General features: G+C 39.6%; 1 protein-coding gene across 7 annotated transcripts in view; it reads left to right on the top strand.

Annotated features, from left to right (window-relative positions):
- Nucleotides 1-13,764, top strand: part of LOC115653968 (spindle assembly abnormal protein 6 homolog) — a 42,166-nt gene that overhangs the window by 23,040 nt on the left and 5,362 nt on the right. For all 7 annotated transcript variants that reach the window (XR_004001051.1, XR_004001052.1, XM_030567837.1 and 4 more), the window contains exons 9-14: nt 2,125-2,319; nt 4,106-4,195; nt 4,290-4,469; nt 4,810-4,891; nt 5,816-5,940; nt 13,377-13,480. Coding sequence is in view for 5 of the 7 variants with exons in the window: in XM_030567837.1 (XP_030423697.1) it covers nt 2,125-2,319; nt 4,106-4,195; nt 4,290-4,469; nt 4,810-4,891; nt 5,816-5,940; nt 13,377-13,480 (776 nt within the window). In the remaining 2 variants the exon portion in view is untranslated. The remainder of the gene's footprint in view (nt 1-2,124; nt 2,320-4,105; nt 4,196-4,289; nt 4,470-4,809; nt 4,892-5,815; nt 5,941-13,376; nt 13,481-13,764) is intronic.

A 13,764-nucleotide genomic window follows, 5' to 3' on the forward strand; every position in this document is an offset into this window, starting at 1 on the left:
CTGATAGTGTCACTGCTAACTTTGTAAAAGGAATTCCCCTGAGCATGATCTCTGGTACCCTGATGTTAAAAGAGATGGTCTCCAGCTGACTTAAAGTTTAATTTTTAGTTCTTCTCAACAAAACGTTCAGATACGACCTGGCAAACTATTTAGGTGCCCCCCCAAAAAAACAAGACATGAGGGAGGAGGAAACTATTAAACTTCTTTCATGCTTCATAGTCCGTGGCAAAAACATTTAAAAAATCTAAATAGAATCTATCCTGCTACTATTTAAAATTAGTTTAATCCCTGCCCAAGAGCTTATAATCACTGGATTTGTTCTGTAAAGTGTCTATCAAAATTCTGAATTAATACTGAATTCAGTGTTTGCATGCAGTATTACCTGTCATGTAGCAGTGCCCTGGTCAGCCATATTGTTAGGCAAGATAGTCAGACTGACGTGTGTCTGAATTATAGGCAGTAGCAGGAAAATGAGTTATCTTCTCCATTTCTCTGGCATTGTTTCTAGAAACTTCTATTTGAAATGGATAGGGAAGAAATAGAGAGAAACTTGCCTGTGTGAACACCTTCTTAACAGCTGGCATTGGGATTTTCTTTTAAGGCCTGGCAAATATTTTGGAATCTATTCAGCAGTAATCATTTTTTGCATAGGTATAGTCTATTCAAATCTAAATTGCAAATCTTTATTACAACATGCTTGATCACTAAACCATACATGGTACAATCTTGATTGTCTGTCTAAATCTGCTGTTCTTTATTACAGTAACAGATTTATAGATAATACCATCATCTTCTAATTATAATGAAAAGTATTAAAGTGACATGACACAGTTTGAGGCACCACATTTTTTACCTGCTGTTTAATCAAATTATTTTATGTAGTACTTTTATTATATACCATTAGCACTGGTGGTAGGCTTCCATTACAGTGAATTGAACAAGATGTTGTCTCTTTAGTTATTATACATGCCATATGTACAATTATTCCTCTTCAATTCTATTTTAATTGACCACAGACAGACTTTGTTTGAAGTTAGTAAGAAGATTAGATTTTATTTATTTTCACAAACATTTGTGTGTAGAAGGAGGTGGCCTAACCAAAGGCATTGACAAGATCGATGAGAATTATTCTGAAATCAGTACAGATGAACTTCTCCCCGCCCCATTTGCATAACACAATACATCCATAAAATGAACAAGTTACTCCATAATAAAAGGAGACTAATGAATAAAATTGTTTTTTTTTTGAGAATAAGGTATAGTAACAGCAGGAAAACACAAACAAAACTGCCCTGTGAACTGCTTGTGTGCAATTTTCTCTGACCTCTACTCTATGATAATGGTCTCCATTACACAGTAGCAATATTGGTATGTTCCTGGTGTGGTATTTTGCGTCTTTCCTTGTCTTGTGAATAGAATTTTACAGTTGTCACTTGTTCACACAGAGATGTTGCAAATTGCTTTTGAGGCAAGGCCAAATGGTACTTTTTGTAAAAGTTTGCTTAAGAATCTACTAGCCATTTTGAGTTCTATTATTGTGTAAAATACGATCACAAATTCCAGAGACAAATGAAATCAAAACTATAGTAACTGTAATTTGCTTCAAGCATTGACACTCAGGTGTTCACTTTCAAAGACAAAATCCATGTAGTTAGTGAGGCTCATTCAATTATTCTTGCATCTTTATTATTACTGCATCTGTATAACTGTTTAATTATTGGTATTAATTGGCTAGCACTAAAGCATGCTAAGTGTTGTACAAACATACAAGAAAACACTGTCCTTGCCTCAGAAACATTTACAATTGAACTATGTTATCATAAAAGTGTAAGGAGGATTTTGTGAGGCTCTGCACTGAATCAGAGTTATTTGCAGAGAAGCTAATAGCCTCTGAGGAAAATTTTGGCTAGAGAAGAATAGAAATATAATGAAGGTGAGTCTGTCTAAAGGGCTAATTCCTTGGATAGAGCTGACCAAACTCATAATTTTTCATTCGTTTTTCATCTACAGTTCTCCAGTCCTCAGAGAACTGCTCAGCTACTCATTCTAAAATTCTTCCCTAACACTTTAATGTAAAGACTTATTGTTTTTCTTCTATTTTTCTCCTGAATTTTCATTTGATAGGAGTATCAGAGGGCAAAACAAGAAGTTCTGTCCCTTCAAAGAGAAAATTCAACTCTTGACACAGAGTGCCATGAAAAGGAGAAACTACTAAATCACTTAAGAACACGCATTGCAGTCCTAAAACAAGAAGTGAAGGATAAAGAGCAAGTAGTAATAAGAAGCACAGATGTCTGTGAAAGTGCACAAGAACACAAGGTTGGCAATAGCAACTCATTGCTTGAAAGATGTTCCCTAGAGGTGTAAAACATGCACATCTTGAAGATTTTTTTTTTTAATATTCCTTTGGAAAGTAAACCAGTTTTGAAATGATGTGGTGTTAATGTGAGGATTATGGCTTAAAACAGAAGTCTTATTTTGTCAGGGTGCGTATGTTGGCACGTTCACACTAAACTTAAGTTGACCTATGTTGGGTCAACCACAGTAATTGCTGAGGTGGTTCATGTCCACACCGCCCTTCTTCTGTCAGTGGTGCACATCCTCACTAGGAGCACTCACTGACTGAAGAGGGGCAGTGTGGGGGGCTGAGTGTCAGGGCTCTCTGCTCTGTGTGCAGATCCCTGCTGGTAGCCTGGCTCCCTGCTCCTCACTGGGCTTCTTGGCTCCCTGTTGGGAGTGGGGCAGCTGCACCAGGCTTTTCAGCTCTGTGCTCCCAGTGTGGGGAGCCAGGGGCATGGGGGGGCATCTGGGCTGTCACCAACCCAGACTCTGAGCATGGAGCTCCCCACCGGGTGCTCCCAGTGGGGGGCTGAGATGCCTAGAATGGCTGCCCTGTTTCTGGGGCGAGGGGGAGCCATGAAATTTACAAGAATGATAGCTAATAGATGTAAGTAATGCACTTCTTCGCCCTAACTACACCAACGTAGGCCCTTTGCCTCTCATGGAGGTGGAATTATGTTGGTGTAGTAGGGCACTTACATCAGTGGGAGCAAGGCTGCAGTGTGTACGCTGACATAAATAGGGCAGTGTAAGCTGTCTTATGTTGACCTAATGCTCTAGTGTAGACCAGGCTCGTGTATATATACATAGATATAATTTTCTTCTTCCTCCTCGGCTGCCACCAATTAACTTTGTTTTTAAACACAGTTTCCTTTAAATTTGAAACAGTCCAACATGGCTACAGTCAAATTGGTTTGTTTAATTGTACTTTTTAACACAATACATTAATGTATTCAGTGCTCATGAAAGAATTCATAGTCTTGGAAACGGAAGTCGTATTTACAGACCAGGCAGCAGCAGCGTACATTTCCCCATGCTGCCTTGCTTGCGTACATTAACATTGAGATGGAAGATCTACTCTAAAGTGACCCTCCCTCACAAGTGCAACCTCTGGTCTCTTTCTACATCAGCCAGCAAGGATGACAATTGTGATGGTACTTTCTGAGAGGGACAGTTCTCCACTAGGCCTATCAGGACAGCCTTCAGATGATCCCCACACACACTTTTTTTTTTTAACACACTTTTTTTAACCAGCAAAGGCACCGACTTTCTAATCTCAGAGTGCTTGACCCCCTACTCCATTTCCTGCCCCTGCCCCTGCCCCTACTCTTCCTCCAAGGTTCCACCCCTACACCATTTCCTGTCCCTGCCCCCAAGTGCGGCCCACCCTCGCTCCACCTCTTCCTGCCCCTGATCCTCTCCTTCTCCTGCCCGCTGCTGAACAGCTCATCCTCGGTGGATGGGAGGCACTGGGAGGGAGGGGGCGGGTCTGCCGATGGATGCTAAGCATCCACAATTTTTTTTTTCCTTTGGTGCTCCAGCCCCATACCACCCACAGAGTTGGCACCTATGTTAACTAGATCTCCTTCACAGGCTGTCATGGGTTGCCACTGAACAGGACTAATTTTAATTGGTGACCTAGAAATAAAATGCACACACTCTCTCCCATTACTAATCCCTGGAATCTTGCAGTCACCAGCACCACTACATTTCAGCGTTTGTTATATTGACATTGTCCTGTCACGAATACAAAACTATCTTTCAGAAAAAGTTGGAAGAATCTCTGGAAATGAAACAGCTTCAAATTGGAAAATTTGAAACCACCGTGAAGTCTATTTCTGAGGAACTTCTGAAAGTAAGACACTTATGAGCATTTATTAAATTTTAATGTATGGGGCAGGTTTTTCACTTGTGTTGTGTTCTTTTTTTTTACTTTTGGGTGTGAATAGGGTAATGAAATTATCAAAAAGCTCCAGGGAGAGATGAAGAAACTAATGGAGAAGATGAAGTTAAAAAATGCAGTGACATTGCAACAAGAAAAAATATTAGGAGAAAAAGAGCAAACCGTTCAAAAGGAGAGATTGGAGCTTAGTAATGTGAAACAGGCCCTTCAACAAAAAGAGGAAGAGGTAAATGTCTGTGTGTGTGTGTGTGTGTATATATATTTTGCATGGAAAAGTACAGAGTAATACAAATATTTAATGTTTACGTACAGTGTGTAAGCTTTACCACAATCTCCCGGAAGGCAGGTTGATAACCTGACTCTCCCCAACCCTTGTAATTGTCAGTGTGTTATTAGTATCATAATGATTGTTATGGGGAAAAAGTAAGAATAGAAAGGTTGGTATTGATGGTGTTGCTAAATGAGGAAGAATTGTACCAATTTTTTAAACTTAAAAAAAAAATCTTTTGAAGACTAGATTGCTCAGACTAATGAATTATATACTATAATTTCATTACTGTTCACAGGTCTTGAAGTTGCAAGAGCAGCTGGACATCACTGTTCAGAAATTGGAAGAAAGCAAACAGCTGCTGAAAACTAATGAGAATGGTAAGGAGAGTAAAGGCACCCTTTAGAATGATGATGTAAACTATCGAACTAAAACCTGTGCCTTATTAAGAACATTTTTATATTCCATGGGCACTTTAGTTTTGCTACTTCTCCACTCTGTTATGAGTTGAAAACAATTTCAAGGGCAAAGTTTGATCTTTGAACTGGAAAAGGTGGGTATTGAATTTCTCTGTGTGCATATCGAGGCATCAGTCAAGTTCTGATTTGTGAAAATACTATAAAAATGGATTAACCACACTGAAGTCAGTAGAGTAACTGAGATCAGAATTTGGTACAAAATTTTTATTGTAAGACTATTATAGTATATAGCTATGTGGGAGAGGCAATAAAGACTATTACAATTAATAAAACTTATAGATATGTGCAAAGTCACATTAATGATGGTTGAATAACAACTCTGCCACTCCAACCCTGTCCAAGACCTAGCTACCAGGAAACAAAGAACATTGTCTTCAATGGGAGTTGAAGGTGTTTGCCACCTCATGCTCAGTGCTCAGCACTGCAAGATGGGTTAACCCATTATATGTGGTGTTAATCCCTAGAGCTTCATTTAATTGACTTCTTTCAATCAATCTAAATTCAGCACTTAATATTGTAAATAACTTGTGCATGTTTAATATACAATATGATGGATGTTGTGACCAATGCATTTTGATTACTGTTGGCTTTCTGAAAATACATATGCTGTATAATTAGTGTAATTCCATTTACAGTATATTGAAATTAGGTCAGTTGGCCTTGCTTGCATGTGTCCTCAAAGTTAAGGCATTAATTCATTGTCCTATCTTTAGTCCTCAGTTACAAAAATACAGGCAAGTATATTAGAGTATGAGACAAATCAGAAATCTGTTACATTTTATGTGGAGCTGAATGTTAATTTCATGCATTTTTTTCTCCTTGTAGTAATTTCCTGGCTAAATAAACAACTGAATGAGAATAAAATTGCATCAATGCATGGGGCATCAGGTCACAGTGATACGCCATGTGCTGGAAGTGCCACCAATTCAGCAGCCTTGCAGTATGGCCTGGTAAGTATTTGTGCTGTATTACACTGAATTATGGTTGGGAAATCTTTTTGATTATTTATATGCACAAAACCACAGTAAGTCTCAGATCTGAATGAAAACTGAACAAAGCCACACAGTTCTAAACATGCCCATCTCTCACTCCTGGGGCAAGATTTTTGGTCTTGCCTGTAGCTGTTCGTTTTGCATTTTCTCAACAGCACAAAGCCACTATAAACTGCTCTGAGGGCAGCTGAGGATTTCTTCTGAGTCACAAAGAGGATTTGTTGGGGGTTGAGTGGCGTATACAGTGCTCCTCTTGATTTCCAGTGCTAGCCATTTAAAGCAGCTTTTAAACAGTACCTAGCATAGGTTAGGGCAGTTTCTTGGCCTCTCTCTTCCTCCTCCTCCTCTTCCCCTCCCCCCATATTAACTTTATGCCCACTCTGTTCCCTATCTTTTCACACACCTACCTTTGTCAGCTGTGCTGAGCATCTATCCCTTGGGGTTCAGGTGAGCATGGTTGATGGTTGAGATCTGACTGGGAGGGAAAAACAAAATGTGCAGTGGTCGCATGTGAAATTTCTTCCATTTTAAAGGATTCTGGTAGAGTGAGAGCGAGTTCCTACACTTAACCTGAGGGATATGGCTGAACTGGTTACCCCCTCTCAGAGTGGCCAAAATTATACAATGGGTACACTTTATATAGTTTCAATGGACACAGGAGGAAATAATAAATTGGCTGGCCTCCTCTTCATTCAGAAGATGTACTGCCATATTAGAAACAGTCATTATCTTGTCTGTGAGACTATTGAACCCAGGACAGAGTTTTTTCCAGACAGGTGTCCATTACTGGTATACATCTGGACAATGGAAATTGCCAGCAGCGCAGAAAATTTAGTGTGTTATCTTCATGCAGTTTCTTCCTGATGTTTTATTGTAAGTAAAAATAGTCAATGGAGAAACATTAAATGAAGTCTGAGGTTGTTTAGTGCTTTCCAAATTATACAAACACAGTAGGGGATTTATATATATCCCAATGATACTTGTCTGAAGAAAAGAGCTGTTGTTGTTCAGGAATTCTGAGGTGTATAACAGATGGCACTAAACTGAAGCTGTGGATGATATTCGGAGCAGAAGAAAAAAATCTTAAGATGATATTGACAGGTGGTACAGAGGTGAAAATGCATCCCAGTGGCTCAGTGAAAAATGCAGCAGTGAAGAAATAGACTGATGTACTATGGAAAATTAGACCAGGAGGACATGTTAACAAGCATTTCACTTCTTTCAGGACCATCTGGAAGATGGCTTCTAACAAGTGTAAAAAAAGGAAAATCAATATGATTGTTAATTCTAAGGGCTGGTTACACTCTCTCAGTCTCTGCATCCAGCTGACAAATCATTAATGAGTGAGTGGTACACAGCTGAAATAGTAGAGGCACTGTGCTTTGTTAGATGGCTGACATAAGTTTGGCTCCAACTTTTAAATTGCCTCAGAAATAATGTGTAAATTTAAAAACTGTTGCCTTCAGAGTTCAGCTTGAAAATCATTTGTGAAGACAATTTTTTTTCTTTTAAATGGCAAAAGTAATATTGTGGCTATTATAAATTCAATACAGTAGAGCCAGATTGTAGAAAGAAATTGTGTCCAGGCATGGTCCAGCTGTGTGTAACCACTTTTTACTAAGAGCGAGCTATTTCAATTTCCAGCTCTGTTTCTCAAAAACACTCAAGCTAGTCTGAAACTTCTCCTGCATATCTTTAGCTCACCACTCGCTAATGTCAGACTGTTCAGAAGAGTCACTTCACCTTACAATTCTAGTAAATGGACAGGTTGGTTGGTTAGGATTTTTTGTGTCAGTTTAAAAAAAAATCGATGGATGAGGAGACTTCCTCAAATATCACTTTAATTTATAACAAAACCCTTTAGGAGCTGCTTCAACAATCCATCTGCTTTGAAGGGATTTCTCCCATTTTCTTCAGTCCTATTTGGCTTTTTAATTTGTTGATTTGTTCTAAGGAAGTGGGGATTTAAAATCTGCATGATCCCTCCATTTCCAGAGTAGTGAGAGACAGATACTTTGGCTCTGCTGTCATTTTAAAATTCTTCTCTATTCCTAATTTGCTGGCTGACAGATGGGAGGTGAAGGACCCAACTCTAGGGATTCTCTGAATTTACTGAGTCCCTAGATGGCAAGCTTGCAGTTGGAATGCTATTTACAGAGATCCATACTTAATTTGGTATTCTACAACCATCAGAGTGGGATTGTTATCCCTTTAGGAATAGTGAACTGACTCCACTGCTGCGGAATCCAAGAAAATGGCTGGGGTTTTCATTGGTCAGGAGCCAAGTGAACTAATTTTTTGTCAAAGAACAACCTAAGGAATAGTTGTCGTAATGGGTTCTTTTTACTAAGGATTTCAATATAACAATCACCCTGGATCTGAATTGAAGAAATTAAATTGCAGTTTATGAATCTGTGTATCTCTCTAGCTAGATCACTACTGTCAAAATATTTGCAGGAAAATCATTTGGGTAAAACTCTTCAAGCTGTTCTCTTGATGACAAATACAGCTGTATGGCTCAATTATCTTTTATCCACTTAACATTTTTTGGTTGACAAGAATTTACTTTCTTGAAAATTAGACTCATGGTGCTAGATGGATTAAGATGCTTTGCAGGATGGGTGTGCACTGAGATGCCTCTGAAAATAAGTGATAAATATTTTCTTAATAGGCAGTTGTATATAAAAATAACCTAGCAATGAGTAAAATTCCCAAACATTTCCATGATAATGTTAGGAGTCACCAGATGATGCTATTATAGTTAGTCTAACAAGTCATGTTTGACTGTGTAGGACTATTTGGGTGTTGGCGGGGGTAGGGGTGAAATCACACTGTTCGAGGTGTGGTGGTTTAGTTATAAAAACTTTGATTTGATTTGCTTTCTAAATCTTGTACAGAAATAACATGTTAGGAAAGAGCTGATAACTACAGACTATGTCATGAAAGCAAACCAGTCCATTAAACAAGGTAAAATTTTCAAGAGTTCTTAGGAACTTAAGAGCAAAACCCCACTTTTGAAAATGGAACTTTGGCTCCTAATACAGTTTAGCCTCTCTCTTTTTTTTTTTTTTCAAAATTTTACCCGAGTTGTCTAACTTTCATAGTTTCAGAAAATCTGTAAGAACAGTGCATCCTTAAAACAACAACAAAAAACAGGTGGGGGTAAGACTGTCTAGTATAAATGGGAAAAGCATGAATATTCTTCGGGAGAGGAAGAAATTTAAATAGCGCGTCTTCAAGGGTCTCCTAAAATTCAATGCTGAGGAGCAAAAATGTTGTTATATACTTCTTTGGAGAAGAAGAGGAGTAGAGACATTTGTAATACTTGGATAGATCTGCTGAAGAGAAAAGAAAGCTAAAAGCATTTTACAATAGGATTTGAAACTCGGCAAAAGCTAACCCATTGTTAGTACTCCCTACGTTTTAAAACTAAACACAGGTTCCAGCTGAATCCATGGAGTAATCTGAGACAGAGTTAAAGTTTCTGGCTAAGGGCAGAGAAATTACTGACCTGAACAAAGTGATTTGGGATAGGATAATGTTTGACTGATTCACTAAAAGTTGTGAAAAGCTGATAAGACAGGAAGCTGAATAAAAATTAGACAGTATTAGAACACAAGAAAAGGCTGAAGCCCAGTTAAAATAGACACAAGATTGACACAAGCTCTTTAACTAACCAACATTTTTAACTGAATGCTTTCACTTTTGACAGAAGATAAAGGTGTTCAGATTACCATCCACACAGGAGAAAGTATGACATAATGTCAAGTATCAGAGGGGTAGCCATGTTAGTCTAGATCTGTAAAAGCAGCAGAGAGTCCTGTGGCACCTTATAGACTAACAGACGTTTTGGAGCATGAGCTTTCGTGGGTGAATACCCACTTCGTCGGATGCACTATGTCCAAGTGCTCATGACATAATGAGCACTTGGAAAAAAGTCTTGTTATGGTGAAAGGCTGAGACTAAACTTACAAATGACCAGACTTTCTTTATTTAAAAAAAAAGAGCAGTCACTGACATCCTTTCATCTGGCCTCAAAAATACCCTGTCCTGGAACTACTTTCAAACTCAGTTAACCTCTGGTAACATTATATCAGAAGAGGCTTATGGGTGGCAGTGCTATTGCTTGCCCCAGGCTTCCATGGTATTATGAAGGGGACTCTTTTTTTCTAAAACTTTTGGTTCCCTCCATTGGGGAAAAGATGCACAGTGGAAGGGGCTTTTCCACTTTGAAAACATTAATAAAGGATGGGCACCTTTTCTGAGGTAAGGGGAAAAGAGGGACATTTGTCACAAATCTGTTTGCTTAGCGTTTCTTTTTCTATTTAGCTTTTGCTTAGCAACAAAGCTTGTACTATGGACCTATGTTATGTTTCTTGCTTAGCACATACTTAGACATTAAAAAAGTATGTGAATGAAGGGTTTGTGTGTGGTGTGTGGTGTGGTTTTTTTGTTTTGTTTTGTTTTGTTTTTTTTCCCCTCCTCCTTTGGAGTAAAACTGACCTTTCTGCCTTACTATACTTGAGACTTTTGTAGGAGTTCTATCACAAAAATATCAAGACAACTTAAGAATATTTGGGAGGTGTAGAGAGGTTAGCCAGGGCTCATCCCTCTCCTGGGTGGCAGGGAACCACACCGCCTCCCTTAGTCCTTGCATGGCCTCTTGGGGAATCAGTTGGGCCTCAGGCACAAGCCGTTCGGCAGGGGGCTGAGCACGCACAGGTGGTAATAAGCCCAGGCCCTGGGGCGGGGCAGGGCAGTAAAGAGTCCAAGGCTCAGGCCCTCATGCAGGGGTTGAGCAGACACAGGTAAATATGTGATTCAGGTTCCAAGCAGCCTGAGAGAGGGGGAGACTGCCACCCCCTCATTGGGGGGTGGGTTGGGGGGGGACACAGACCCTCTCATTCCTCTACGTCCCAGCCCGGGGCCCTAGTGGTGGCCAAAGGGCCGCTGCTGTCAGTGGAGATCCTGGCCACAACATCCTGACATGAGTTCCAGCTGTCTTGCATCCAGACTCGGGTTGGCTGCCACCGGGCTACTTCCCAAGTCCCCCTCTGGAGGTACCTGGGTCAAGGTGGTGTCCTCAAGGGGGTCAATCACCATTGGATCCTCGGAGTAGTTGGCAAGGGGTAGGCTCAGTGATGCTCCCACACACTGGTCCGTGTCGAGTGTCAGCAAGTCAGGCCAGTCTCCAAGTCTGCCGCTGGTCGCTGGAGTCTCCCCTGCGGGAGCTGGGCCAAAGGCGTCTGGCCTCTCCAGCGGCTGCCTCTCAAATGAGCTCTTATACTTCCTGTCCAGCCTCTGACCCTAAGGGGAACGGCCTTGGAGTGCCTGGCTCCACCTACTCTGGTGTCTGGCGGAGCTCGTCCCTCTCTGGGGCACTAGGGAACCACACCAGCTCCCTACAGGAGGCCTGTTTACTTTTGTCATATTTTACTTTAAACAGACTTTTCTTCCACTTATTTTTGTTTGATTCCCTTACAGCCTCAGCTTCTACTTTGTAACAGTCCTTTCTCTGTCCCTGTGATGCCTCCACCAATTAGCACTGCTTCCCTTTCTAATAACTATAAAGGCTCTGTTCCTCTGCGAATGAATATCTCACGTGTGGTCACCAGTGCTGCAAGATATAATCCACAGGCAGACATATATATTTTATTGTTTTTCACCTCCTTTGCACTATAATGTATTCTGCTGAAGTGTCCTAGTTTTGAACAGCTTAATTCTCCATTGTGATTTGCCTCTGGATAATGCACACCGGAACATTAATGTTAACGTGGAATGTTTTGACTCTAATAACTGCGTTAGAGAACTAGAGCTGTGCTTAATGTAAATGTTGAAAAATAGAACACTTTGAAATGGCCAATACTCTTATCTAAGTATTCCCCTCTGTCCAACAGTTTTTTGACTTTTATGTCATAAATACAACATAATGACACATGTTAAGAAAACATTACTAACCATTTTTGAAAGATTATGCACAGAGTACAAGAGAGGAATTGGGTAAATGGTTTTGGAGGAAAGGTGGGAGAAGTGTTTTTCTTAACCATTTTTGCTTATTTGTTCCTCCTGGAAAAATTAACTATGAGCCCAATTATATATCTGAAAAAGCATTATTTTCATTTTTCTAAAACTGTACAATAAATGGCCTTTATCTTGTAACTTTCACTGCCTCCCTACACTCTGCCCACTAATCCATTTCTGCTAGGGACTACTACTTACATTCCAAATCTCTGGGCAGCTTTTAAGCAGTCTGGCATTTTGTTAATTTAAAAAAAAAAAACCAAAAAAAAAACCTGGTGCAAGAAATGGTACTATAAATGTTCTCTCTATTCCCTCCCTGAGCAAAACTATCACTAGTCTATGGCTCAAGCCTGACTAAACCCATTCTTGTGCCTGATATCTCACAATTCATCAGAGCTAGAAATGTCTCGAGCCCACAAAAGAGCTGGGATCTCAAATCTTGTAATAGTATAAAGAATCTGTTCCTGGCTTCAGCCAGCTGCACTATATTGGGCCTTACAATTGCAACATTTGACATGTAGTAGTCTTTTTTTTTTGAAGTGGATCATTTGATCTACCTCCCATTTGTAGAGTTAGACTCGAAGCCAAAATTCTTTTAGTACATAGTTGGAGGATACGAAAAACAGAAATTAAAAAAAATCAAAATTGGGTCTATAGGTGGGGAGTATGAAAACAATAAATTTAGATTTAACTGTAAAAAAGTAGCATAAGAAAATATGTAAATATGTTTAATTTGAAGCTTCTATTGACAATTGTGAGGCAACATTCAAAAAATGCGGTAATCTCAAACTTGCCGCAGTAAAGCTTTATCCCCCACAACTTTTTATTAAGTTTACCTTTAGATTAATTATTCACATAATGTATTAAAAATTAGCCCATTGCCTAAGCCTCTGGTTGCATTTACAGCAATAAATTCAATAATACAGATATTATGCTGTTCCAAAGTGGGTACATCAGGCATTCCCTCACAGATGTAGTTTCCTCTCAAGAACACAAACTAGGGGCCTTCTCCTGCACCTCTTGAATTCAATGAGAGTTTTGTCATTGGCGTCAGTGGAAGCAGAATCTGGCTCCAGAAGCCAGTGGGCATGACTCTTCACCAGTTTGAGCCATGTATTTTCACTGAAGACAATGGAGTCATGCAAGCATAAAACTAGTATAGTACAGCAGAGGTCTAGGCCTGATGTTCCCAAGTAATGTTTTAAAAAAATAAAGGACTTTAAAAATCACAAAATATGGCTTAGTGGTACAATGATGATTTGTGTTCTATTTTGGAGACGAAAAATGTGTGCTGTCTATGGTGATGGGAGCCTTATAAACACACACAAGTCTTGTCCAATGTTTTTTTGTTTTTCACTCTCTAAATTGTATAGGTACGCATCAACTTATCAGCAAATTCAACCAGCACTCCATTACATGAGACAAGACCTTGTCCACCAGCCTCCACTCCTTTAGTGCCCCCAAACTCAGGCCATGTGTAAGTTTTGTGGTGTGTTTTTTCCTTGTTTTTTTGCTGAATGATATAACAAACTACATCATTTTATGGTAACTTCTAAAGACAGATTACACAAGTCCTATTTTCACTTGTGTGTGTGTGTGTGTGTGTGTGTGTGTGTGTAAAAAGCTTTAATGAAAAATCACACATTTGGCTAATGTCAAATTGTTCCTGTGTTGTAAGTAACTTCAGTCTGAGATTTCAGGTAGTGCTATATGGGCTGCTGTTTGACTCCCTTTCCTTCAAGGAATCCATGGGACATCTAT

Source organism: Gopherus evgoodei, chromosome 6 (assembly GCF_007399415.2).
Source record: "Gopherus evgoodei ecotype Sinaloan lineage chromosome 6, rGopEvg1_v1.p, whole genome shotgun sequence".
Lineage (NCBI taxonomy): Eukaryota > Metazoa > Chordata > Testudines > Testudinidae > Gopherus > Gopherus evgoodei.